Source organism: Coffea arabica, chromosome 6c, assembly GCF_036785885.1.
Source record: "Coffea arabica cultivar ET-39 chromosome 6c, Coffea Arabica ET-39 HiFi, whole genome shotgun sequence".
In the NCBI taxonomy this organism is placed as follows: domain Eukaryota; kingdom Viridiplantae; phylum Streptophyta; class Magnoliopsida; order Gentianales; family Rubiaceae; genus Coffea; species Coffea arabica.
The window spans coordinates 12,929,109-12,954,510 of record NC_092320.1 but is presented as its reverse complement, the minus strand read 5'-3'; the positions used below and the strand labels follow the sequence as shown (position 1 = coordinate 12,954,510).

At 36.2% G+C, this 25,402-nt stretch overlaps 5 protein-coding genes across 5 annotated transcripts; 1 reads left to right on the top strand and 4 right to left on the bottom strand.

Annotated features, from left to right (window-relative positions):
• Positions 1 to 1,238: 1,238 nt before the first annotated feature.
• LOC113692348 (RING-H2 finger protein ATL13) lies at positions 1,239 to 3,338 on the top strand. Its single transcript, XM_027210745.2, has 2 exons — positions 1,239 to 1,452; positions 1,600 to 3,338. The coding sequence occupies exon 2, from the start codon at positions 1,613 to 1,615 to the stop codon at positions 3,110 to 3,112; it is 1,500 nt and encodes a 499-aa protein (XP_027066546.1). The 5' UTR covers positions 1,239 to 1,452; positions 1,600 to 1,612; the 3' UTR covers positions 3,113 to 3,338.
• Positions 3,339 to 7,287: 3,949 nt separating this feature from the next.
• LOC113691992 (cation/calcium exchanger 1-like) lies at positions 7,288 to 9,434 on the bottom strand. Its single transcript, XM_027210325.2, has one exon. The coding sequence runs from the start codon at positions 9,228 to 9,230 to the stop codon at positions 7,434 to 7,436; it is 1,797 nt and encodes a 598-aa protein (XP_027066126.1). The 5' UTR covers positions 9,231 to 9,434; the 3' UTR covers positions 7,288 to 7,433.
• Positions 9,435 to 14,078: 4,644 nt separating this feature from the next.
• LOC140007982 (EG45-like domain containing protein) lies at positions 14,079 to 15,133 on the bottom strand. The gene is made up of 3 exons (XM_072051628.1): positions 14,994 to 15,133; positions 14,527 to 14,800; positions 14,079 to 14,440 (listed from the first exon to the last, which is right to left on the bottom strand). Exons 1-3 carry the CDS (start codon positions 15,097 to 15,099, stop codon positions 14,434 to 14,436), a joined length of 387 nt encoding a protein of 128 aa, XP_071907729.1. The 5' UTR covers positions 15,100 to 15,133; the 3' UTR covers positions 14,079 to 14,433.
• A 3,493-nt stretch (positions 15,134 to 18,626) lies between these two features.
• On the bottom strand, positions 18,627 to 19,623 carry LOC113694317 (EG45-like domain containing protein). Its single transcript, XM_027213232.2, has 3 exons — positions 19,435 to 19,623; positions 18,897 to 19,170; positions 18,627 to 18,797 (listed from the first exon to the last, which is right to left on the bottom strand). Exons 1-3 carry the CDS (start codon positions 19,541 to 19,543, stop codon positions 18,791 to 18,793), a joined length of 390 nt encoding a protein of 129 aa, XP_027069033.1. The 5' UTR covers positions 19,544 to 19,623; the 3' UTR covers positions 18,627 to 18,790.
• Positions 19,624 to 20,584: 961 nt separating this feature from the next.
• Positions 20,585 to 21,413, bottom strand: LOC113692950 (uncharacterized). The gene has a single exon (XM_027211549.1). The coding sequence runs from the start codon at positions 21,398 to 21,400 to the stop codon at positions 20,585 to 20,587; it is 816 nt and encodes a 271-aa protein (XP_027067350.1). The 5' UTR covers positions 21,401 to 21,413.
• Positions 21,414 to 25,402: the final 3,989 nt, after the last annotated feature.

Genomic DNA, 25,402 nt, shown 5'->3' with positions numbered 1-25,402 from the left:
AGCTTATTACCTATTTGAACTTCTCAAGCTAAAAGCCCTTTTTGAGGGCACAAGTCAGACTAAACTGTTCCAAGAATGCAAGATTTTTTAGGAATTTGTGTTATCGATAAATGTTCAACTTTATCTATGTACTTAGTACTAATGACAACTAGAAAAAGTTAGAAGTACCAAACTTTCGAGTCTGATCAAGGAATTATTGTCTAATCAATTACTAACAGTTTTCTTTTGTCTAAACTACATTTGCCTTGTCCTTCAAAAGCTCTGCATCTTATCAGGGATTACAAAATAAATCATCAAAATCTGCAAATATAGTATTGCTTTTTTACACTTTATTTTACTGAAATCAGGATTTTGCAGTATTTGTGATTGATATGTTTTACTTGTTATTACATTTGCCTAATATCCTTTATATGCGTTTCAAATTTAAATCATCTCGCATTTCATGGTTGCTAGTAGTATAACTTTATTTATATTATTGTGGAATGCTGGTTCACTAAAGCCAAAAGATTGGCGGATCATTGTGGAGACATCAAGCGGACGATTCTTCTTCTATTTGGGTTTTTGGTTCCATGGCTGACTGCTCTTTAGGCAGCACAAAAAGTTGGGCACAAAGCTAAGACTAGTAGAAAAGTGAAGATTAGTGTCACTTCCAAGACAATGGGCTCCAGTAAAGGCATTGACTTTGTGATTTCGTTAATTATTTCCTTGCACTACCTCTTAATTACATGTACACTATGCCTAATTGCTATGGTTCCCCTTTTTACTCTGCCTAGCTGGCTAGCCATGGTTTTGACTTTGAGCTTCCAACGTTTGTCCTAATGAAGCTCTAATTCTCGGACTTGCACGTAAAGAAAAGATTTAGAATTGGAATAGAAGCATTGAGGCCAGAATGTGATCAGAAACGGGATGGAAGATGACAAGACAAGTTGATTAAACTATTACTAACACGAAATGGAAAAGGACTGTTTGAGTTCACAACATTGGTGTAATTGTTTATTTACAGAGAGTCCTTGATTTTCTTAATTAGGTGACTTAAATGTGCATTGGAGTTGATGTAGTCTTGCAACTTTCAAGTCAACCAAATAGGCTTAGCATTTGATGAAATCGCAGAAGGGACACCTGTTATCTCTCTAATCTTTAACTGAATTTTTTACTACTCACTAGTATATGACTGAGAAAATGACTGTTTTTTTTTTTCTAGTCGTATTGGATCCAATTGTGTTAATGCTTGCTCTGCTGTGTGATTTATTGCACAATTTAAAAGCTTACCTTCTCTGCATGACATTTACTACGACCACTTCCTCAACCAATTCTCTCTCACTACTCCCCATCTCTAAATTTGACTTTGCAGATCCTTTTCCAGTTAAATTTACTGGGAAGTTCCTGAAAGTCTATTTCAGGAGGCCTTCTTATATCACACTACACTTCTTCAAACACGTCTTTGCTTGTAAGGTTTGAACACTTAGCCGAGTTTCTTCATTTAGCTTAAGTTTGGAACCACTTTTCTGTCAGATGGAATTTTAGTGTATCACATGATTCAAGTTTTAAAGTTCCAATCTTGATGCTTTTTCACCCAAATTTCTCTGTGAAAATGAATAGAATTCTCCTGGATATGAAGGGAAAGAGGTTCAGTCCTCCACCAGAGCAGCTATATTATGTTCTTGAGCCACCTCCATCACCATCGCCTCCGCCACCGCCACCACCATCTTCTCTTTCTAGTGTCCATAACGGTGGTTTCAATTTGAACAACAAGGTAAGCCCAAGCATACTGCTGATCATAATAATTCTTGCCATTATCTTCTTTGTTTCTGGCTTGCTTCATCTCCTAGTTAGATATCTCCTGAGACCTCCAACGAGGGATCCTGATGAAATGGACAATGTAACTGCCCTTCAAGGCCAGTTGCAGCAACTTTTCCACCTTCACGATGCTGGTGTTGATCAGTCCTTTATTGATACCCTCCCTATATTCAACTACAAAGCCATTATAGGTGTGAAAAGTCCCTTTGATTGTGCTGTTTGTTTATCTGAATTTGAAGCTGAAGATAAGCTCCGATTGCTACCAAAATGTAGCCACGCTTTCCACATGGAGTGTATCGACACTTGGTTGTTGTCTCACTCCACTTGCCCTCTTTGTAGAGCTAGTCTGATTCCCGATTTCTCATCCAACCGCCATTGTTCTCCAATAGTCCTGGTTCTTGAATCTGGAAGTGAGAGTTCCAGAGAGATTGTACCAGATTTAGGCACTACTAATTCAGTTGCAAGAGTGAGTTCACACTTGAGTTCCCGTTGTGAGGATGAATTCAGGCTGCCTAATTCAGGGGCTCTGCAGAAATCTTGTGAAATTCAAGCTAGGGAGGATGATAATCAGCAGGTTCTCGTGGGTTCAGGGGAAAAGGTTGTTCCCGTGAAGCTTGGGAAGTTTAGGAATGTAGACGGAGATGGAGAAGGTAGTAGCACTAATAATGCTGATGCAAGAAGGTGCTTTTCCATGGGATCTTTTGCGTACGTAATGGATGAGAACTCATCCTTGCAAGTTCGAATTATGACTCCAGCAAAAAAACAATCTAGCAAGAAACCAGCTTTGCCGTTGACGCCAGGTCACAGGCCTGCAATGTCTGAATGTGGTTGTGATTCAAGAAGAGAATTCATTGGTTTTGAAGCATTTAGGAGTGCTGAAATGCAAGATACTAGTAATGCTAATTCAGCTAGTTTGTGCAATAATGGAATTCATAACAAGGCTGTGGGGAGTAGCAGAAGAGAGAGCTTTTCATTTTCGAAAATTTGGCTAAGGGGGAAAAAGGATAAGGGGAATTCAGCCACAGAACAATCATCAAGAAGGGCATTTTCATTCAGATTCCCAGGGCAGGGCAATGTGATTAATGAAGAGGATTTGAAGCCTAATAAGAATGGTGGTAGGAGGACTATTTCAGAGATTGATATTGGTAGGTGGGAAAATGGTGGGAGTGACGTCGTTCGTGATATTGAAACTCAGAGCTGCAATAGTTTGGATTCTATGTCTGTAAATCCACCTTCTTTTGCAAGAAGAACTCTTCTATGGCTAATGGGGAGGCAAAACAAGGTGGTTCATACACCATTTTCTGGCAATCTTTAGGTAGTGCAATTTTTTTTTGGTTTTTCCATTTGGAATGTTTCCTAGATTAAGTTTCTCTTTGAAGGGAGAGCGTTGACAAAATGAGAAAATAGAGAACGAGAAGCCTAAAGAAAGGGAAAAGTGAAAGAATTTTTCCATTGTACATGGCTGCCATTTGCGTTTGACCAGAAAATATTTGAAGCAGTTGATTGATCAGTATTCTTTCGCAGAATTGATCAATTCTGAACTTTTTGGCCCCCTTTTAGCGTCATAACTTTTACAATTATTTGCCGGTTGCCCAGATTTTCAACTTGATATTGCTATCACATTTTTTTTTTTTTTATGTTAGTGCTCATTTCCCAGCAATAATTGCCAATTCTCATTTCCTAGCTTCTTTGTTTCTGCAGATGATTGGGAATGATTACAGCCCATTGTTACATTTTTTTTTTTTTCATCACTATCTTTTGCAGTGAAAATTTACACATTTATTAGTAGCTTGAAAAGCTGAAACCGCCACCGCCATAGTAATTTTCATTAAGATTCTTGCTCTTAATTCGGTGTATGCATGCCAGGTCCTTTATTTATTTCTTTCTTTAAAAGATGAAAGGAATTTTTGTAGAACGTTGCTTTTTTTTTTTTAATTAAATTCCTACAGTCACCCTAAAGAATAGAAGCTTGTAAATCAGACAATTTGAATGCCACGCCACGACTCGTGGTATATTTCTTGCATTTTCCGCGATAGCATAAGAAAGTAGATGTCAAAATAAATATATCATCACATATTCCACAATAGAATAAGAAAGCAGTATCAAAACAACACTTTCACTACATATATTCTAAAATAAAATATTCATTGCATATGCAGAAAAATTTACGGAAAACCTGAAAACCACCTCCCTCCGTCAAATAAATAATGATAGTTACATTTTTGGTGGTTTATCCCGAAATGAAAAATTTATCGATTACTAACTATCAGCCATGCTTACGCCCTCAAGTCTGGTCATGTTTAACCTATAGGATGCAGGGACTATGAAGTATGAGCTTAAAGCTTGGTCAATTGTCAAGATTAATGAGCTTAAAGTAGCCAGATCAGATATTCTAGTCGGTATTGTGAGATTCAAGTTAGAAGAACTAACTCGATTATTGCTTTCCCATTCCAGATCAACTCGGTTATTATTTTATATGAGTGTAGGGACTATTTCTCTCAAGTAATGTGTTCTTGTGGTTATAAATTTAATCTAATGATGTCCATACAGCTAAACTCGTACTAAGGTCTGTGAGTGGGCTGGAACTATTAACGGACAGATGGGTTCATGTGCATATAAGACGTTTAAATAATTTGGGTGTACCAAACTATGTTTATAATCCTCCAAAAGATGTTTATGTGCCTGTATAATGCCTGTCAAATGGGATTCAACTAGTCAAACTACATTCATAAAAAATTCACTATTTTTTTTTTTTTTTGGTAGATATCATATGTATTCCTCTTGAAAAATTTTATACCCAACGTAATAGAGTCGAGTCTGAAATTGTAGTTCAATTGGTCAAAACACCACCCTATCAAGACGGAAGCTGCGAGTTCATGCTCCGCCAGTCCCCACGGATCCAATATGAAATGGGTCGGGGCATAAGTTCATTCTGAAATCAAAAAGGGGAGGAGGCGTTAAGTTCTATTTCTTTATTTTTGGTAGGACTTAGTACCATCTTTTTCATGCTCGATTCCATTGATATTAGGTATTCAAGTTCGAATTCAAATTTGTCAAGTACCTTGTTTTAGAGCTTGATCTCGATTCAGTACTGCTCTAGCTCGACTTCAAGTTGAATTAAGTCTTCTTATTAAATAAAAAAGTAACATGTTTAGTACTCAACACAATCCTTTGGTCTTCTAAACGGGTGTGGAACAAGATTGGGGTTAAATTAGACATATACCCCCACAAAAAGATGAGATTTTTAATATCTCCTAATCACAAATTCCGTTTCTAACCGAATATGGTCCATCCGGATACATTTTTTGAAACCACCATTTATTCACGAGACTAAATCAATCCAATCACTATTTTGATATAGATGTACTGAAAAGTACAAAACATATCGTTGATGTAGGATAGAAAGTTTCATTTTCTACCAATTTATCCCCAAAAAAATGTTGAATTATCTTCTCATATACCTCGCCAAAGAGCAAAGGCACTAGATAAACTTCAAAGTCTTAATGAGTAGTTGGATGATGCAATCAATGAACCAAAGAGAATTCAAATTCAAATTCACCTAGTAAATTCTCCCATGTTTTTCTCTCTCTTTTTTTTCTTTATTATGAAAGAAACTTGTCTCATCTTCGTCATTACACTAGAGGCATGATGTAGCAACTGGTCAAATACATATGTCAAGAAATTGTTTGCATTGATTGAGTGGCATTTTGATGTGCAGATGGGGCTATAGAGTTTGGACAATAAAAGATCAAATGGACTTGGAACATATTAATGGCTGATGTTATTACTGTCACGGGAACGGTTGCGGGCCGTTGTCTGTTTTTATGTGTAACCTAACGCCACCTCATGATAGTGTCCTATGATTATAGATGGATTCATGGGCATTGAGATTTCTGGAAATGGATCGATATGGTTTATATACTTTTACTGTATATATTTTCTTAAAGAATTAAGTTTAAATTTTCTTATGTGAAATAACAAATCATGGTATTTTTGGAGAAAAACAACTTGGGGTAGTATTGACATATGAAAAAGTCCGTATTCTAAAAATTCTTCTACTTTTAAATATTTTAAAATATTTTCTAAAATATGCTATAAAAACTCTGTTACAGTAAAATTTTTCAAAAATATCGCCAAAAACAATTAATCCAAACGGAGCCAAAATTTTCAGAAAAGAAAAAAAATATAAAATATATTGTAACGGGAATAGGGATACAAGTGATGGGCATAACTAGGCGTGCATATAACAGATGTCTAAATTTAAATTCAATTAATTGTAGGCTATATATCATGTTCCACACTCTTGTAAGTTCAATTAGGCAGTACAGGTCACTATGAAATCATTTTGTACCTTTTGGTTTAGCTTTGCAATTATCAAATTATGACAATTTAGCTTCTTTATTTTTTGGGATAAAAAAAAGAGCAATCCCATTAACCTTCAAACATATCAGTCATTAATGTGAAAATCTTGAAATTCTTGATTCAACTCTAAAGCATTTCCCTTTTCCCCTCCTTTCTTGCAAAGTGTAAAGTCTGCCTTGAACGCACCCAAAAACAAATATAATACAAAAAGACGTTGAAAATAGTTTTACGCTTCATTGGGATGGTTAAAATATGCTTCGCTGCCTCGTACTAAAATGTTGCCACACACAGGATGTGCAAACGAGTTAATCCACGGTCCTCCCATGCGCGCACTGTTATGATGACAAACAATACACTAAATAACGCGAGAGCATTCCTGGTCAGTTGTATTTTGTTTTCTTCCACATAAATAATGTTATCATTACTGGTACAGTGTCAAATTGTGAGGCATTTAATTTGTGCCATTTAATGACACATGACTAGACTGGGATTGGGTGTGGAGTTATAGGAGTAACTAGGGATTGAAAGAAACTCGAAGAGTGATGGGTCTAAGAGGTGGTCTTCGTGGGTGCGCTCGAGTCAAGGTTGATCAAGTAACTCCCGAGATTGTTCGATCAAAACTCGAGTTTAAATTCATATTAATTAAATTTGAGTTCGAGTTCGAACAGTTCAAATTACTTGACGAATCGATTTCGAATTTAACATATAAAGTTCAAAAGCTCGTCAAACTTAATTGAATTTCATATACACATATATGGTTTTTTAATTTTTTATCTATTAATATAAATTATCTATTTTGTCCCTTATTAAAAATTATATAAAATATAAATTTATATTTCTTAAACTTAATTAGGTTCGATTGGGATCGAATTAAGCTCCATTGGCTTAAACTCAAGCTCGAATTCGAGCTTGACTTTCAAGAGCTTGATGAGCTCGAGCTTTGAGTCCAAGTTTTTTAATTCAAATTGAGTTCGAGTAGTGTATTATTTGAATTTGATTCAACTCGATTGCACCCCTAATTTTGACGTCTTTCTCCAATACTCCAAATAAATATTAGTATTTTTTAAAAAGTAAATTTTATATACACTAACAATATATACACTATCACTATTGGATGCACGACACATATATACAATTTAAATTCAAATTAATTATTATGCATTCAATCCATACAGTGTATAAAACATCAATTGTTTCCCACAGCTTTAAGTCTTTGCTTCTATTTACGTAATTGGGCGGGCCCCCTTACAGCTTTGTGGACAATTTCTTACAAATCAGTCTCCTCGTTGTTCGACAGATCCTGATGTAACTCGAAATTCTACAAAGCCAACGCCGTTGGCCATTTTCAAGAAAAGAAAACACAAATATATTGCCAAGAGTCCAATGCCCAAAAATCGGTCAAGCCTCATATTCCTGTTTGTTAAGACCACCAGGACCCATATTAAGCCCACCATCAAGAACCCAAATGTCACATACACTGAAGGATCCTTGGTCAGTACAAGTGAAGATGGAAACACGTTCCAGGATGAGAGCGTAAGCGACAGACCCAATCCCACGATAATGTTAAAAATTGGCCCTGCATAGCAGCCTGAAATTGCCGTCTGAGCTCCAGCTGGACCGCCTCTTTTGGCCATTGTTACATTTGACACCAAGTCCCCTAGGGAATTGCCCCATGCCAGAACAGTCAATCCCATGATAGAATGGCTTATTCCTAGTATAATTCCCAGTGAAACTAGTAGGGAAATCAATTCTTGTGCCAAAATATAAGTCCAAATGATGCTCAATAAAAATGCTTCTGCTAGCCAGAGGAATTGATACTTTCTTGGTGGATTAGACTCATCGCTGGTACAAAATAGCAGCAGGGCAGAGGCAATTCCTAGTGATGCAGAAATTATACAAACCGGAAGCCATGATTTTTGACAATGGAAGTTCCATATTACTGCCAATAGGACAGGGGCTAATGCAGTTGACATAAGTGCAATTGGCTTGGACCATCTCTCCTCAGAAATTATTGGAATTGTTAATTTCCTAGGCAAGTCAAGAGGCAATTCTAGTATGAACAAAGTTTTCCAGAAGCAGCACCTTACTGTATCTTTGTGTTTAAGAATTTGCAAATTATCCTCGTCATAGTTATTCAAGATTGGAGAATCATCATCTGCAAATCCCAGCAAAGGCGTCTGAAGTTCTGTTGATACTTCTTGGCCGTTTTCCACAAAGCTCCTGGTCAATGGCAACCGCCAACTTTCAGTTTTCGCGGCAGATTCTGCTTCTTTTTCCCCCTTTGCAAGAATTTCTGATGCAAAAATGGAACCAACATATATAAAATACAGAGCAAGGAAAGAAAGAGCACCCCACAAGTTGATCTTGCCCATGATTATAATCAGCAGAAGGCAACAGAGGCAGAAAAGCAAGAAAGAAACATTCCTTGTAAAGCTTGAAGAACTAATTTTTCTGCCTTGATGGCTGATTGAAATGCTTATGATTCCAACCACCACACTGGTTACAAAAAATGCACCGCCCAATATGCTATTCAGGCCAATATCCTCAGTATTTCCATCTCCCATGAAAGAAATTATGCTAGAAAAAACGTCTGGTGCGCCATTTCCAAGAGAGAGAAGAGTTACACCAGCAATTGTCGGGGAAAGCCTCAAACATCTTGATAAGCCCTCCAGTGAGGTACAAAAGTAACTGCTAGCAGTATCACCAAGAAGGTAGAAAAGCAATACCAGCCAAATAGCAAGCAAAGTATAGCCAAGACGGGGGCTAAACGTGCAATGGAACAGTTCCAGATAGGAAATGTAGCCTAGTGGTTGGCATCCCTGGTGGGATTTTACATATAAGCACCGCTCGGACCTGCTATTGTACTTATGAAGACCTTTACAACCACTGTCTTCATTCAACAAGATGTGGTAGTTCTTGAATAAAGGGCTTTTTGCCCTGACGAAGTTGTTTAGGAAATTTGAGTTCGAAGATTTGAGATTGATACTAATGCATAAAATAAGAACAAGGAAGCTTATGTTGAGAAAAACAATGAGACACTTGGCTTTGTGCATGAAGAGGAATAATCCCATAGTTTAGCAACCATAGGGAGAGAGAAACTAGAAAGAAATAGAGAGTTCTCGGTGGGGGAGAAAATTAATTAAGTTTGGTGTTGAAAGAATCAAGCATCTTAACAACTTCCTCGCATAGCGGAAAGATTGAAAAATTAATATCATAAGGGATTTCTTGAGGAATAAAGAAGGACTTAAAGAATCACTATATAACTATCGATGCACAGGTTTATGAGTCGAGGATAGTCTTATTAATAATTCGTGTCCGTGCCAAAGACACTTTAGTCCTAGGCAGCTAAGGTTACCGTTTTTCAGATGGTGCTTCCCCGGTTGGTACAATGGACAAGTAACATGCTATATAGCTCTAGCTAGCCAATACTCACTTTCCCCAGTTATGCCCAAAGTTAAGTTGGCCGACGGGTGGAGATGGGGAGATGTGCTACAATCATACAAAATGTCAAAAATAATAATGCGGATGGCTCCAAACTTTTGGATGAGGAGAGCAAATTGTTGATTTCCTGATACTATAAACTGAAAATGGGCTTGAATGGATAGACTTCCTTCCACGTACGTCATACTTCAAAAATGTTATACATATCGAGGGAAGTTTTCCGCGTCATTATTAAAAAGCTTACATTATTAAGGGAAATATTTTGCTCGAATTCATGGTGATTATATTAGAAGATTCTTTGTAAATTGATTTACTAATAAAAATTAATTCTCTCTTCCCTCTCACTCCAAAAAAACTCTCTAGTTAAAATTTTCTCCAACTCTCTCGTGGAAGAGAGGTTAGATTTCTTTGATCTTTCCCCATGGGAGTAGCTTTCTCTTATTTAGGAATTTCTAGTGAGAGATTTTTCTCTTTCAGGATTACCTAGCAAGAGTTTTCTTCTTTACTAAACTTTCTAGTGAGAGTAAGGATTCCTAATGAGAGTTTTAGGTAGTTTTTTTTTTATTTTCTTTTATAAGATTTGAATTTCTTTTTTCAAAATTTTTATTTTGATTATCAGATCTGAAATTTCTTGGGTTTATTCTATAGATCTCACTATAATATTTGGACTATTCTATGGATCTTAATATAATATTTGGATAGAGATTTGGCAATTAAAAACATGTACAGATGTTCTGAGGTTGCAGTTATTTTATCTCATTTAAAAAAAATTTTTTTGTTAAAATATTTTTTTTGGAGCTTTACAGTGTAACCTATATCTATTCTTTAGATCTATACTATCCTACTATCCTTTTTTTAGATGTGTTCTTTGGTATCTGTGTATATGTTTGATTATATAACTTTTGTCATTAATACATATTTTGATCAAATTACAATGTAAATATTAATAAGGATTTTCTTTGACCACGAGATATACATTATAAGAGTTTTGTCTTGTTATAAGATCTGGCAATAGTCTATGTCTTGTTTTGTCTATTTGCAAGAGTTGAATTATCAAAAATTTAAAATTCACCATAGGTAAAATGCAATTTCAAGTAGCATAATTTATGATTAATTTTTGAAGAACATATTAAATAAAAACTACTTACTTTTTTTTGAGATCATATATACTTTATACGAATGAAGTAACTTGACTTGTTTTTAGCTTTCTAATAAAATGAAGGCAAATATTTAAGTTCTTATATATAAAAAAAAGGAGGACTATGTATACATGCATTTTTTTTTTCCTAGAAGGCTGTCTGTTAGAATATTTATATGACTTATATGATCACATATAATATTATCAAAATATTTATATGACTTATAATATTATCGCATATAATATTTATATGACTTATATGATCACATATAATATTATCAAAATAATATTTTGTTAATTAAATATATTCATTGTGTTTCATCTGATGATTATAATGATTATTGAGTTATATCTTATCATTTAATGTAATAGATTAAGTATGATTTACGCGACGAGGGTCTATCTTTAACGAGAGTGAGGTGAGGGAAGGAAGGCTAGACTGCATATTTAAGATTGATTGTGGATAGTGAAGATCTTGCTTTTATGTAACACAGAGAGAGTTAGGTGAAGGAAGGTTTTATGTAATATAAAAAGAGTTAGGCGAGGGAATGGTAGCCTGCATAATTCAAGATTGTGCATAATGACGATCCTGCTTTTGTGTAACATGTGGTAGACATGTGGTATCAAAATGTAGGTAGAAAACATGTGGTATCAGAACATACATTAAAGTTTATAATTTGTAAAACAATTATGTAAAGCAATTATGTCATAGTCTATGGAGTTTGAGATAAATTTACTAGAAATCAATAATTCATTAATATACATGAAGATATGTATAAATCCGCTATTCAGAATTGAGAGTACGTTGAATTTGGTTGCGACTTGTTTCGGTTGTGATTTATATGTGATTAGTAGGGATGGCAACGGGGCGGGGTTGGGGCGCTGCCTACAAACCCTCCCCCCGCCCCCGGCTCCCCCGGCCCCGTCTCCATCCCGCCCCGCTTCTTTCGCGGGTGCCCTCGCGGAGCTAATAAAAATTTGTTATATAATTTTATTATGATTAAATTTTAGCAAATAATTAAGTACTAAAATATCAACACATCATCAAATTATTATTCATTGTAATTTTACAATTGAAACTTTTAAAAACAATAAAATAAAAATTATTTGAATACAATCCAACATGACGAAATAAATATAACTAAAGTAGTCAAGTTTTCACGTTTGGCACAAATACAATCACTAATTCATTATTGTGCTTGTGCTTTTTTTAAGAAAAAAATGTTATTGTATTAAGTGTAATTAGAGATTTAGTATAAATATATTAGTAAATTTAGTATAACCAATTAATAATTTGTATTAGTACACATATATAATTATTAGTATAATTAATAATATCAATTATATTATATATACTAATAGACATTATATAATACATATAACTAATAATATCATTATTATAAATTTGTAATTAATTAAATTATATATTATATATATAGTTATTTACATATATATTTTACATATTTATTTTTTAAAGCGGGTGGCGGGATGGGGGATGGGTAGGGGTACACTCCCCCGTCCCCCCGTCCCATTTCTAAGCGGGGGCGAAAAAATTCCCCTCGTCCCCGCCCCAACCCCCTCCCCATTAGCTCCCCGCGGGGTGGGTGCCCCCATTGCTATCCCTAGTGATTAGTTATCGTCACTTTGGTCTTACCTGTATGACGACTCCGTTTATGTGACGTGGCTTCACCAAAGTTGATATCCAAGCCAGAAATAGAATCAGAAGATGTAAATGTGATGAATAGAACTAGAGTATTTAGTTATAGACTGGATTCCTTGTTGCCCTTGGCTACGATCCGGACTTAGGAGTTGATTTTGGCATTTATTTAACAAGTGTTGTGAGGCCTTGTAGATGATTTTGCTGCCCATATGGATATGACTTCACCGTCGCTTTTACGTTAGACAGACGTGGCTTTTGTTTCCCCATTGCTGGTTTGTACTTAAGACACGTGGCTTTTTGCAATCGTTTCGTTGAACAATCACATCAAAGCAGGTTTAGCACGGAATGTTTGTTTTGGGCTTATCACGCTGTCACCAATTTATTTTAGAGCAAATTAGTTGCATGGCCATCAAACTTTTACAATCATCCAGTTTTGATCATTGAATTCACATCAAAAGCCTGATTCTGCCCACTCAACTATTTAAAATTTAGATTTCAAGTCATTCCATTAGATTTAATCATTAAATATGACAGATCTGAGTGCTCACACGATTCACGAGACAAAGAAAGAAGGCATAGTTATCTGACGGAATGATTTGAAATATAAATTTTAGATCAGAGTTTTAATAATTTAGTGGTCAAAATTCAACGATTCCAAAAGTTTAGTGGCTATCCTGATAATTTGTTCTTTATTTTAATATTTATGCTCATGGTAACCCTTTTATGTTTGGAGTTCAAACGCCTAAAATCTACATTTAGGACATGTTTAAAAAAATTGTGCCATGAATATATGTGTAAATGAGCCTAGTAATGATGATAGTTACATGCATATTAATAAGTAACGATCTGACCTGAAGAAAAACTTCAATTGCCATGCCTTGATCTCATCATTTATCAAAGCAAAACAGAAAAAGAAATTTTGAGAAAAAGGATTCATGATGGCAATAAATTAACAGCAAAGAATAAATGTCGATTCAACTACTTACAGAGAGTTGAATAATTTCAGAGCAACACACACACACACGTATACACTCTCACAGCCTCTCATTTATTTATGTTCACTCCTTTCGCACTTTTCGATCCATTCCTCCCCCTTCGCCCATGTACCTGGATCTGCAGTACTCTAATGTTTTAATTCGATTAAAAATTGTAAGCTAGTACGATAATGCTTATAAATAAATGTCGACAAGAAAACAATAATGTCATGTAGCCTGCGGAAACATTGAAACAATAATAAATCTTAGTGACTGTCAGAGAAATTTTCTGACAAAAGTTTTTGGAATTCGTTGGTAGAAAAGAGCTTGGATGTACCTCAAATACTTAAACTAAGATAGCCTGCACGAACAAATTAAGGACTCCATTATTCTGAGCATCTGGTTTTGAATGCAGCCTCGCTTGAAACTAAAAACACCGAAATTTAAAAGTGTCATTTTCCATTATCAACACAACACTCAGAGGAAGTTACCGAGCTTGTCGGATGCAAATAATTGGATGTCTTCACTCGTGTGTTCCATCGTTGTAATATTTTGATGTAACCTGTTTTATATTTACGAGTTGAATATTATTTGTATATTTTATTTTAAATCTATCACTTAAGAAAAAAATATTATTTGTAACTACATTTTCTCCCCGCTGTAGTGAGAATAGTACAGGCAACAGAGCGGCAGCGAACACCGTACGAAGCACAAAACCCGATTATATATTCCTATATCATTGGCACAACAACCATGAATGATGAGTTCACTGAATAAATCTGATCATATTTTCCCATAACATGAGCTATGGGCAGGTATGAGTACTGACTTGCTTATTTGGGAACGTGGAAATTTGCTTGGAACATACAAGTGGTGATTAATTGAATGCTAAATTGCTAATACTAGGAGCCACATATCATCTCCAGACTTTAAAGAAGAAGAAAAAAAAAAAAAAGGACAGAAGAATTAATCATCCATTCCCCCAAGATGAGGAACTGCAGCTACTTGGAACATGATCATCCCTTGCGCCTTTGTATCCTTTAAAGAAGTTCCAGTGGACTTCAGACCCTGAGATTAGCAAGACGAAAGATTGAAACCCGTACCAATAATAACGCAGTGTTAGGAATTTCGTGAGAAAATAGTAATGCACATACTGGTCGTATTCAATCAAGATTTTGCCAGCATTAGTGTCCGCGATTATGGCAAAGGCATCCTGGCTGAGATCAAAGGTGCCTCGACAGTTGCGACAGAAATCAACTATCTCAACTTCAACACTCTGGCCAGTGCAAGGGCGTGGGGTGCCGAGGTTCGTCCCATCAGTGCAAGTTATTCTGTATCTTGTCCTACAGGCAGCACCATCCTGCCATATATCGGCGCTGGCTGCGGCAATCAGCCCTGTAGGGGTATTGGTTCCAAAACATGCTGAGGCTGCAAATTAAACAAAATCCTATCAAGAACTCAGTGTTGTAGCACAAAATACATCACACAAGTGGAACTCTGAAATTGGAAAAATATTAGTGGAAGATGTGTCTAATGTTGATCTAATATTCCTAGCTACGCTTCTGCTTGTGAAATAAAGGGAATTTGATCTAACTATTATTGTGCGAAAGACGGAACTTACGGTCATATTGTGCGTAGAAAGTAGCGGTGCCATCATCCGCATGTGCAGTCAAAACGAGGGTCACCAAAATGCCTACAAGCACCATATTATTGGGCAATGCTGCCATTTGTCTCCTCTTTCAAGCACGTAATTCTGTTGCTTGAATTGGTAATTTGGTGATGAAACTCAATTGGTTTTCCACACATTTATAGGGAGCAGTCTCGTGTATACTTCCAGCCCCGGCCGACCAAAACAGTGTGTGCAATTAATGAAGCTGAAAACTAGTGGAAGATATATTCCAAAATTATGTTCTTATGAAGAGGGTATAATTATATTTATTAATGCAAGATCCCGTATAATAAATAAATAAATAATGTAGCCTCAACTACTAGTAAACAATGCTCAGTCCCCGACTGATTCTATTTTGTGTTTAATATTTGATTTAGTTACTTAATTATGAAAACTAAATATAACATAAATATGTATTCTTTGTTTCCAAAGACACTCGTTGTTAAGAAGCAAATCTCATAGAAATCCGGACTTCCAAATTTTGTTTTTCATCTATATATGTAACACAGAAGAATTTTGCAGATTAATAATAACAAAATATTGATAATAGTTCTTAATTAAGTGTCCTCAGTTCTTTTTTTTTCTTTTTCAATTTTTCCCAATCAACATTGAGATTGTTGCATGGCATATAGCTTATTTTTATTTTTTCCATGTATTAGATGTTAGTTAGATAGTGGCTAAAGTTAATGATTCAGAATTTAAAGATCTTGGGTTCAATTCTCCATTTTCCCCTCCAGCTTCTTACACCTCACCCCTTCTCTACTTATAAAAAGATTATTTGTAGTAAAAAGCTAGCCGGACAGCAAAATGTACATATTAGAGCTGCTTTTCTTTTAGTTAAAAGAATGGAAAGATTCCTGAACAATATAACCACAGTGAATCATGAGAACTAAATGGCGCCTTGAGTTCGAGTTACTTATTGTGGTAAGCACAAATCTTCCAAATTAACGTTCTTGAAACAGCTTATGTATGTATAACAAAGAAATGGTGCATGGCAATCATCTTTGTTTGAACGAAGTTGTAATCATCTTAATCATGACTGCCGTACATAGGCAATCTGAGTTTGCAATGAAAAGACACTTGTAACTTCGTGATGGTTGAAATCGTCGAAAATTGTACTAGCAAACATCAATCAATACAAGCGAAGCAGGCTGAACCAAGATAATTAGTTCAAGACAAGAGTATGCACCCATATTAATTACTGACAAAAAGCATAAAAGGTATCATCAATTATGTGATTAAAAAAATAGCTTCGTTGGAGGAAGATTGTGCATCCGGCCCGAACGGAGGAGTAATAAGCTGATTAGTTTCAAGTTTCAAGTTGCACATTGTTCTTCTTGTTCCAATAAAACAAAAACAGAGAGACTGTATATAGTGACGGTTCTCTGTGTACATTGCAAAATAACAGATTATGCGTTAGAGATCAAGTAGATTGTTTTGAACCTCAGAATTCTCGAATTTACTTCCTCTCTGTATGAACTTTGGCTTTAGTTCCTTTTTTGGGTACATCAAAGAAGTAGCCAATAAAGTTCTTGTTATCCACCAGTACATGATTTTTTTTTTTAAAAAAGGAAATGTATTCTTTGTATTAACTCATGATGGGATTGTTTAATCATACTCCTATGAAGTGAAGTTAATCGATCCAAGAAATTTTAAGAATTGGCAAAAGGGCTAATGATAGCACAATCACTAGCATGCCTAAGCTAAGTCATGAAGTTTGGTTGTCAAGACCAAACACTAAATTTACATGAGATTTACATGCATATCTATAGAGATATCTAATGGTCATAGCCTAGGCATTTTTAAGATATAAATTCGAACTACTTTAGTAGATCTACTTGTTGCCTGGTACATTCACAAGTGAATAATAAATTAATTGGGTCGTTTGCTCGACCTGCAGTAGTTTTGAAAAAACACGTACTCAAAAAAAAAAAAATGTCCTCGAAAAAATTTTGACAAAAAAAAAATTACTGGGATTGAAATTAAGGATGCTCTTTTTTTTAAAAAAAAAATAATTTCCAGTTCAAAGTTTACATAAGTTAAGAGTCATGGAAAACTCTAAACCGTTGATTGAAGAGTGACACATGACTCCTTACAGCTTAACCCTAGTACTACCCACACCATTGCAAAGAAATTAATGGGCACTTTTTACTTGGCAAATAAGTATTTAAAATTGAGAAAAATGAATATATTGATTTTGGGAGGGGATAACGCCACACCCTATCAATTAATTTAGATAAAAACTCTAAAAGTTAGCATTAAATTTTTAGTGGTTAATAGTATTACTTGCAACATCTTGCAATTCTAAATTTACACTCCAAAATTACTCCAACACTTGGTCTTGTGGCGATTAAATCTCGGAGAAAGTGATATTGTTTAAACAAGGATCAATCAATATAGTGAAAATTCTGGGGATATAGTGGCAAAAGCCAGGCGCTGGTATGCACCTTTAATTGCGTAAACTGCAACTTTCTTGCTCAATTACTTTGATAAGTAATGAGAATTAAGATCGTGGTGATTCAAACGCCATAGTGAAGACGCTTTTTCTTGAACTTGCAACAGAAATGGTCGAGGAGGAGAAATTTGCCAGCAAGTGCATTATCAAATTTTGACGGTATCTCATCAATTAAGTACTGCAGGCTGTCTATTTTGACTTTTGGCACCAAACTTTACTTGAAGAAGAACATGGTCAAATTAATCGGCAAAACATTCTGCACTCGATTTTTGCAGGAAAAAGGAGACCAACATGACTGAATATTTTCTGCCAATTTTTCTTTCTTCTCTTTTTCCTCCCCATTTAAGGATTTCAACAAAAGGAAAACTTATGCGTTATGTTATATTCTATTTAGTCCTTAATCTTTAATTTCACCGTTTATTGTCCCTTCATAGATGTTTTGAGTCAATTGAGTCCTTATTTGTAAATAGTTCACTTCGTTATTACACCCAAATGATCCTAAATATACTTTGACCCAAACTTCTGTTCTGCTATTGAATATTTTCCTTTTCAAAAAAAAAAAATTTATACGACTAAATAATGTATAACAACGCAATGAGCAACGTATAGGTCATCAAATTTTTATCACTATAATGTATTAGTTTTGAGCACTTTCATAAAGTTTAATTTCTCGAGTATTAATTATTTGAAAAAAGTGAAAGGTTCAATCCAATAGTGGTTTTTCATTTTTGACTGTATTGTGGTAGCAAATTAATTAGTGGAATAAACTGAGGACTTAATAGAAATTTTCAAAAGCTTTAGCATTTACTGAATCTTTTGGAATACTTTAGGAGTTTCAAAAGTAAATTTCACAAAATGAAAGAAACTAATGGGGGCCAAGTAAACTATCGGACTTGGGGGGAAAAGCTCCTTTTCTTCCCTCTCATTGAGCTTCAGTCTATGGTCCTGAAAATTGCAAATGTTTCATCATACAAAATGAATGAAACAAGCAAGTGTAACTAGAAGACGACGCTTAAAATTAGTCATAAAATTTCACTCCAAAGTAAAAGAAGAAGAAGAAGAAGAATCAGAAAATGGTAACTCAAGAAAAAGAAAAAGTTAAAATCCAAATGAAACAAGCTAATGCACCATTAAAGTTTCAGAGGCTTTCACCAGATGTAATCTTATTTACTCATAAGTTCATGCTACATAGTAGTAGCTCATACATAGATTTTGTAGCGTACATATTCCCATGGGAAATCTACTTATTTCTGGACATCATTTTCGGCCTTCTGAAAGCTTTTAAAATTCAACTTCAAACCCTGAAAAATACGAAGAAAGTTGGAAATCAATTAGTACTTCAAGTCTAAGCAATTCCGCTAGATGAAGCAAAAATTTTTGTCAAGACATAATAGGCTTACTGGTGATATTCAATGTTAACTTTTCCAGCATTTGGATCAGCAATGATAGCAAACGCTTCTTGGGAGAGATCAATTGTTCCTCTACAGCCGGGTGGACAGTAATCAACTATTTTAACCACAACACTGCCCCTGCATGGTTGAAGGACACCTAGGTTTGTACGTCCAGTGCATGTCACTCTGTAGTTTCTCCCACAGGCAGCCCTATTGCCCCAGATTGCATCACTTGCAGCTGCAATCATCACCCCATTGTTTTGGAAGCCATAACAAGAAGAGGCTGGTTTACAAGGCAACAAAAGTACAACATTTGTGAGAAGAGAAGGTCGTAATACTTTTGTCTGGCTGATATCACATGTTGCACTTTAAATTATACTGGTGATAGTACTAAAGAACGAAAATGCAGAGAGATTAAAGAAAACGATAAAATAACTAGGAATCATGCAAGACGTATACAAATATATTTTAACTAGTTATCTCTCGAATTAAATGACAGATTTGCAAAATCTTGTGCAGTGCATGATAGTACTGAAGAGAAACTTACGAACATAAGGTGGTGTATAGAAAGTTGCAGTCCCCGTAGCTGCATAGGAAACAGAAACAAGGCTTGCCGCCATGGCAATCATCATCAGAACTCGCATTGTGGCTCCCATTCTTTTTTTTTTTTTTTTGGCTCTCTCCTAAAGGATTTAAACTCTTCAAGGTTTCGCTTTGAGTTTGAACTTTCTTCAAGAGCTTGCTTGATGAGAAAACTGGGCAATGCCTCTGCCTTTTATAGGCGAAATGTTGAAGACATGGGATGTTGCCCATGTTTATGAGGACCTCAACCGAATAAATTCATTATTCAAGCCCCGCCAGGTTTTACTTTTCTTGATTCAAATCGTATTACTTGGTATAAACAATGAATTTTTGCTTTGATGGTCGGCGATAATTTATCTCCTGTAGCCGTAGGAATAGGGTCAATTTGTTGGCAAACAAAACTAAATCAATTAAGTTTAGAAATTATTAGTGAAAAAAAAAGGTTAGAACTTACAATCACTAGTTGGATTTTTTTCCCTTATTATAGTCAAAGTGTAAGAGTCTTTTTTATTTTAATGTAAGTGAAAGGATTTAAATCCGAATCTCTCATTTACAATCTCGTCCTCAATTCACCCAACTATCCATCTCCTAAACTGTAATAGTATGCTTACCTGCATAGTTGTCCGTTATAGTAGTTACTCTGGCTCCCGAGAACTTTCTTTTGCAGTTTACACAGAGAAGGTTTCAATTTTTTCTTACTAATTATACTGAGATTATACCTCTTTCAATATACTTTGGAGTTAAAAATGTTCTCTCTAATATGATTTATCATTCAAGAATTAGTGTCAAAGCTCAGAATTTGAGCTCCCCACGATTATAATTACTTTCGCCCTAACTTTGACCGTGTCCCATTATTTTTCCTTCTTGTCTTCCATTCTGGATAGCGGAGAGAGATATTGTGGTAGAATTTTCTCCTGTCGAAGCATTTTCTGAGACGAAAAAATGACCAGACAATTTTTCCTGTGCCGTGACGCAAGGGGTATGGTACACTTTAAATAGAGGGCAAATTATCCAAATGACCCTTTAACTCTTTGTCTAAGTAAAATTAAGTCCCTCATCTATTTTTTGACGACTTTAAACCCTTGAACTTGTAAAAGTGGGAAATCGTGGCCCTTTTACCCAGTTTCTCCGGTTTTGCAACCGGAGGACCAATTCACACGAATACAAGTGTGCTTCTTCAAAGGGCATTTTTGTCCGCATGTTCTAAACAAAAAGGGCAGTGGATAAGACGCAGAAACCCTCTCCTCCACCTTCTTGCAATACGAATCGGGCACAATCTTAACAATGCCCTCGTCACCAAAATCTCCACGAATCGCGGAGCCCAGCTCTTCTTTCACGGCTCGAGAAACAGCGGCGTCGACGGATTCCCCGGGCTTCATTTTCTCAGACAGAGGCCTGCAGCGGTGGCGAATGACGCCGTTGGACAATTCTTGGTGGGATTCGAGGAGGACTCGATTATGTTTGTCGATAACCCTGACAACGACGACTTGGAGGGATCGAATGGGAGGAGAGGAATCGGCGAGCAAGGTTTCGCCCTCGGAGAGCTTGAGCCAGAGATTGTGGACGTTTTTGGTGCCGGGCTTGACACCCCAGGAAGCGAAGGAGTCGGAAGGCAAGCGGGGCTTGAGCCAATCGGAGAGGGATTGAGGGGTAGGGAAGCTGGGGTTGCTGGGGGATTTGGAAGAAGGGAGGGACATGTCGGGGATTCTGAGAAACCTGCGAGGGTTGAGCGGGAAAGAGATTTTGGGGAGGGGGATGAAAGCGGTGGTGGGGGATTTGGGAGAAGAGACGAGAAGGAAGAGGGAGAAGGCGGTGAAGATGAAGTCTGGGAGTGAAGTGATGGGTTTTTTGGGGAGATGATGAGGAGATTGGGGTTGAAGGTGGTGCGGCTGAGGTAAAGATGGTGGTGGTGGTGACTGATGTGAAGACATGTGAATGAATTTTTCAATTCCGGCGGGAGAGAAGACGAGTCGACGGAAGACATGTTTGGCTTCTCTTTTTGTTTTCTCTTTTCTTCGTTTCTCAAGACGAAAGGATATTTGAGGATGATTTCAGAGAGTCGACTGTGGTCAATAGAAGTTCAGAAATGCTGGGGAGCATTATCACCGTTCAACTTCCTTCAACTTGACAGTGAAGAGTTTACTAGTCTGTTGTCTGATAGCTGGAATTTACAGGAGTTGTGCCTTTTTGTTTAGAACATGCGGACAAAAATACCCTTTGAAGAAGCACACTTATATTCGTGTGAATTGGTTCTCCGGTTGCAAAACCGGAGAAACTGGGTAAAAGGGTCACGATTTCCCACTTTTACAAGTTCAAGGGTTTAAAGTCGTCAAAAAATAGATGAGGGGCTTAATTTTACTTAGACAAAGAGTTAAAGGGCCATTTGGATAATTTGCCCTTAAATAGACCGCAATTGATGAGGTTTTAAGCGTCTCATGCACGGCATTGCTCTTTCCATTTTCTGTGGCTAAATTTAGAAAAATATGTAGTACTAGGGGAGGAGTGCCCGCGCATCACGCGGGTGTTTGGTGCCTGTGATTGAAGAAAGTTTTTTGGTTAGGCAAATAATAATACATTGCGAGAATAGTACGTTGCGATAAATAATTAGAAGCAGGTATGATTATAAGACAAACAACATAAGAGTCTTCCAATATTAGAATCAGGAAGTTCCCGAAAACAAATAATTAGATGCAGCAAGTTCCCAAAGGGTGTACGGACAAATATTTATGATAAGTACAACAACATTAGTAATACCTTCACCAATTTACCATGAACTAATGCTTGGCCCATTATTGGCCAAAACAACCCCCCTCGCTATGACATCTGCAGATATATAAAATACAACCAAGTTCTAACAGGAATACCAACCATATAATGAATTCAAATTTAAAATGCAAGTCATGGAAAAACCGCCATCAAACTCTCAAAATTACCATATTAGAGTCATGTCTACAAACAAGAAGTACTGATAGGGTATAATTTGTTAGTAATTTTATTATTAATTTCCCCTTCTATCCCGGACAAATATTGTGTTAATTGCTGATATTTACTCATATTTGGTATCTGGACCCAATTCCAGGAGTGGAGCAGATAACTACAAAAAGAGGGACTTTTGGATGCAAATTTGGGAGACTCCAGCAGGAAGCCTCAATTGGCTGGGACCACAAGAGCTACAAGAGCTAGTAAAGGCAACGTACAAAGCCTTAGGAACAAGAAGTAATTCAGCAGCTTGTGGCCAATTGGTGGGGACCGCGCAGAGGCTCAAAACAAGGAGATGAATTCGGCAGCTTGTGGCCAATTGGTGGGGACCACTGGATATCTTTCTTTTGGCTTTAAATAGGGAACAAACGTACAGAAGACGGGTGGCTTTTATTTTGATCTCTAGTTTTAGTCTTTTAGGGTAGTTTTAGTTCTTCTTTCTTTTGACTGGCCTCTGACACACGCCAGGTGTTCGACAAAATTCCCCAACGGGAAAAACATCCTTTATTCCTTACTTGTTAGTAAAAAGAACAATGCCTTGGAAATTTATTAATTCGTGTGGTGATTTAATTATGCGGCGTGGCTAAGTCTTCCATCTAGTCAAGGGTCAACTCGACGGCGCAGTTCCGAAAATCTGTGAGATCTAATTAGTTTTCACGTGTTCCTTTATCTATTAATATTTGCATGTTGCCTGATTTAATTTTCATGGGATTATTTTATTAATTGGATGTACAGGGCCCGATGTTCAATGTGATATATTAATCTCGTGCCAATTTAATCAATTAAATCCGTAATTGTTTGATTGATTAATATTAGTGGCAACTGGTGTGTTTACACATTAGGGGAACGTGCGATCTAATTTAAATAACCCTCGTAGCGTGTTATTGATTAGGGTTAGGTTTTTCTAGTTATTAATGCAATTGGAAAATTAATTCCTATGGTCGTACCTAGGAGTATTTGCTGATTAGGGGTAATTAACGGTCGTACCTTGGTTATCAATAATTTAAGGAAAAATTGGTCGTCGGACTATAACTAGCCTATTAATAAATTAAGTGAACCTCTGCTGCATCAATGATCAGATAAATGGACTGTGCTTGAGTAGTTGTATCCTTGGCTAGAATTTATTTATTCCTGATTAAATTCCTGCTATATTTGTGCTAGTGATTTATTCATTTTTAATTAAATTGTCTGATTATTTTTAGTTTCATTCCGGTAAAATCCCCCCTTATCAATTGGACTTTAAAAAGAGACAAATATCTCCAGTCCCTGAGGAGACGACCCTACTTGCCACTGTCTACTATTTAGTAACTTTTGTCAATTAATTAATTCTGGTATATCGGATTAAGCAAACTCTTCGGGAACAGGGTGAATCAAGTAACCCATTGCACACCTAGAGTCCCTGCTCCAGTACCTAGGATTAATTATTGACTGCTCTTAGTGGTAGTTAGGTTCTATATTTATTATTATTATTACACAGGTTGACGACCTGTCAAGTACCATATTGGAGTCAGCTGACTCACAAATCCAATTAATATTGTACCAAGCAACATTTTGCGAACGAAAGTTTATAGTTACCTTGCCCTTCCTCTTTGTGTCCACTTCTGTATCCAAAAGCATAATATCCTCATAGTCGTCATCCATGTCAACATCTATTACTTCAGGAAAAATTACCTACAAAGAATCCATTCACCACCATTAAGACATTTACAACAATATTTAAATAAAATGAATGGAAACCACGGTTGTAAAAATTAAAATTTGCATTAGAAAGCAAAAAAAGCAAGAAAAGGTGCTAAAAATTACTACCAAAGACCAGATGAAATGAAGAGCAACTGTCACCGAACAGAAATCCAGTTAATATGCAATGAATACCACCCTTTCCTTAATAAATTTTCTTCCCTGAGCAGAAAAGAGGCTGAAAAGGAGCTACCAAACCACTTTGATGCAGAAAATGTTTGATCAGTGAAAAATGTCAAAGCAAATAGTTCCATTTCCGCTGCAACATGACTTGAGATAAAATAATTTCTTCATAGCAAACATAGAAAAAACCCTGAACTGCAAAAGTGGTGAACTAAGAACTTCACTGTCTAATAACTGATTAACTCTTGAACTACAAAGGAAAAAGGAAAACCTGAAGTTTATCAATTGTTAAACTTCAGCTGTTGAACCCCATAAATTCGATACTACCAAAAAGCAAAATAACCTAAAGAATGCAGAAGATGACCTTGCACCAACCACACCTTTCATGAACTCCTAATGGCAATCAAAATTATGAAAAAAGTTCCCAGAATCATGAATAAATTAGAGTTCAAACTCACAATCACTATACCCTCCAACATTGCTATGAGTCTGTGATCATACCTTTGAGGCACCATACGAGGCTTCGAAAATTGAAATGGGATTATGCTTATTCAAAGTTCTGCAAAAGTTTCCATTTTCCTAAATTCCTAAAACAATTATTCCCAAGTACCAAGCAGCAGAAATGCAACTTAAATTCGAAACAAAAATGGGCATCTTTACTCTTTCTTCACCAATTGAAAACCAAAAAAATGCAAATCACATTCGACAAATTAATTAAAACTCTTACACAGAAAAGAAAAAGGCCGAATACCAATCATGCTAGAATTTGCGATCAATCCAAAGTCTAAAAAGAACAGACAAATGATTGGTAATTTCAGAGTAGAGTTCATACACCAGTGGCTCATCTAGCTAACAGAAGTCGGACCTAAGCAATTGAATCCAAGAAGAGGAAACGTCATAGCAGGTCACTGTAAAGGGAGGCGACGGGAAACTGAAGCTGAAAGGGGGTAACGGACCTACGTTCGTGGGGCATAAATGCAGATTAAAAGATGAGGAAGTGGGTTCCGACCAAACCATTAACAGCCATACCGGTTAGGCAACCATTGGAACGTTTCAGGTACCGGACGATTTTAATGACACCCCCTCCCACATAG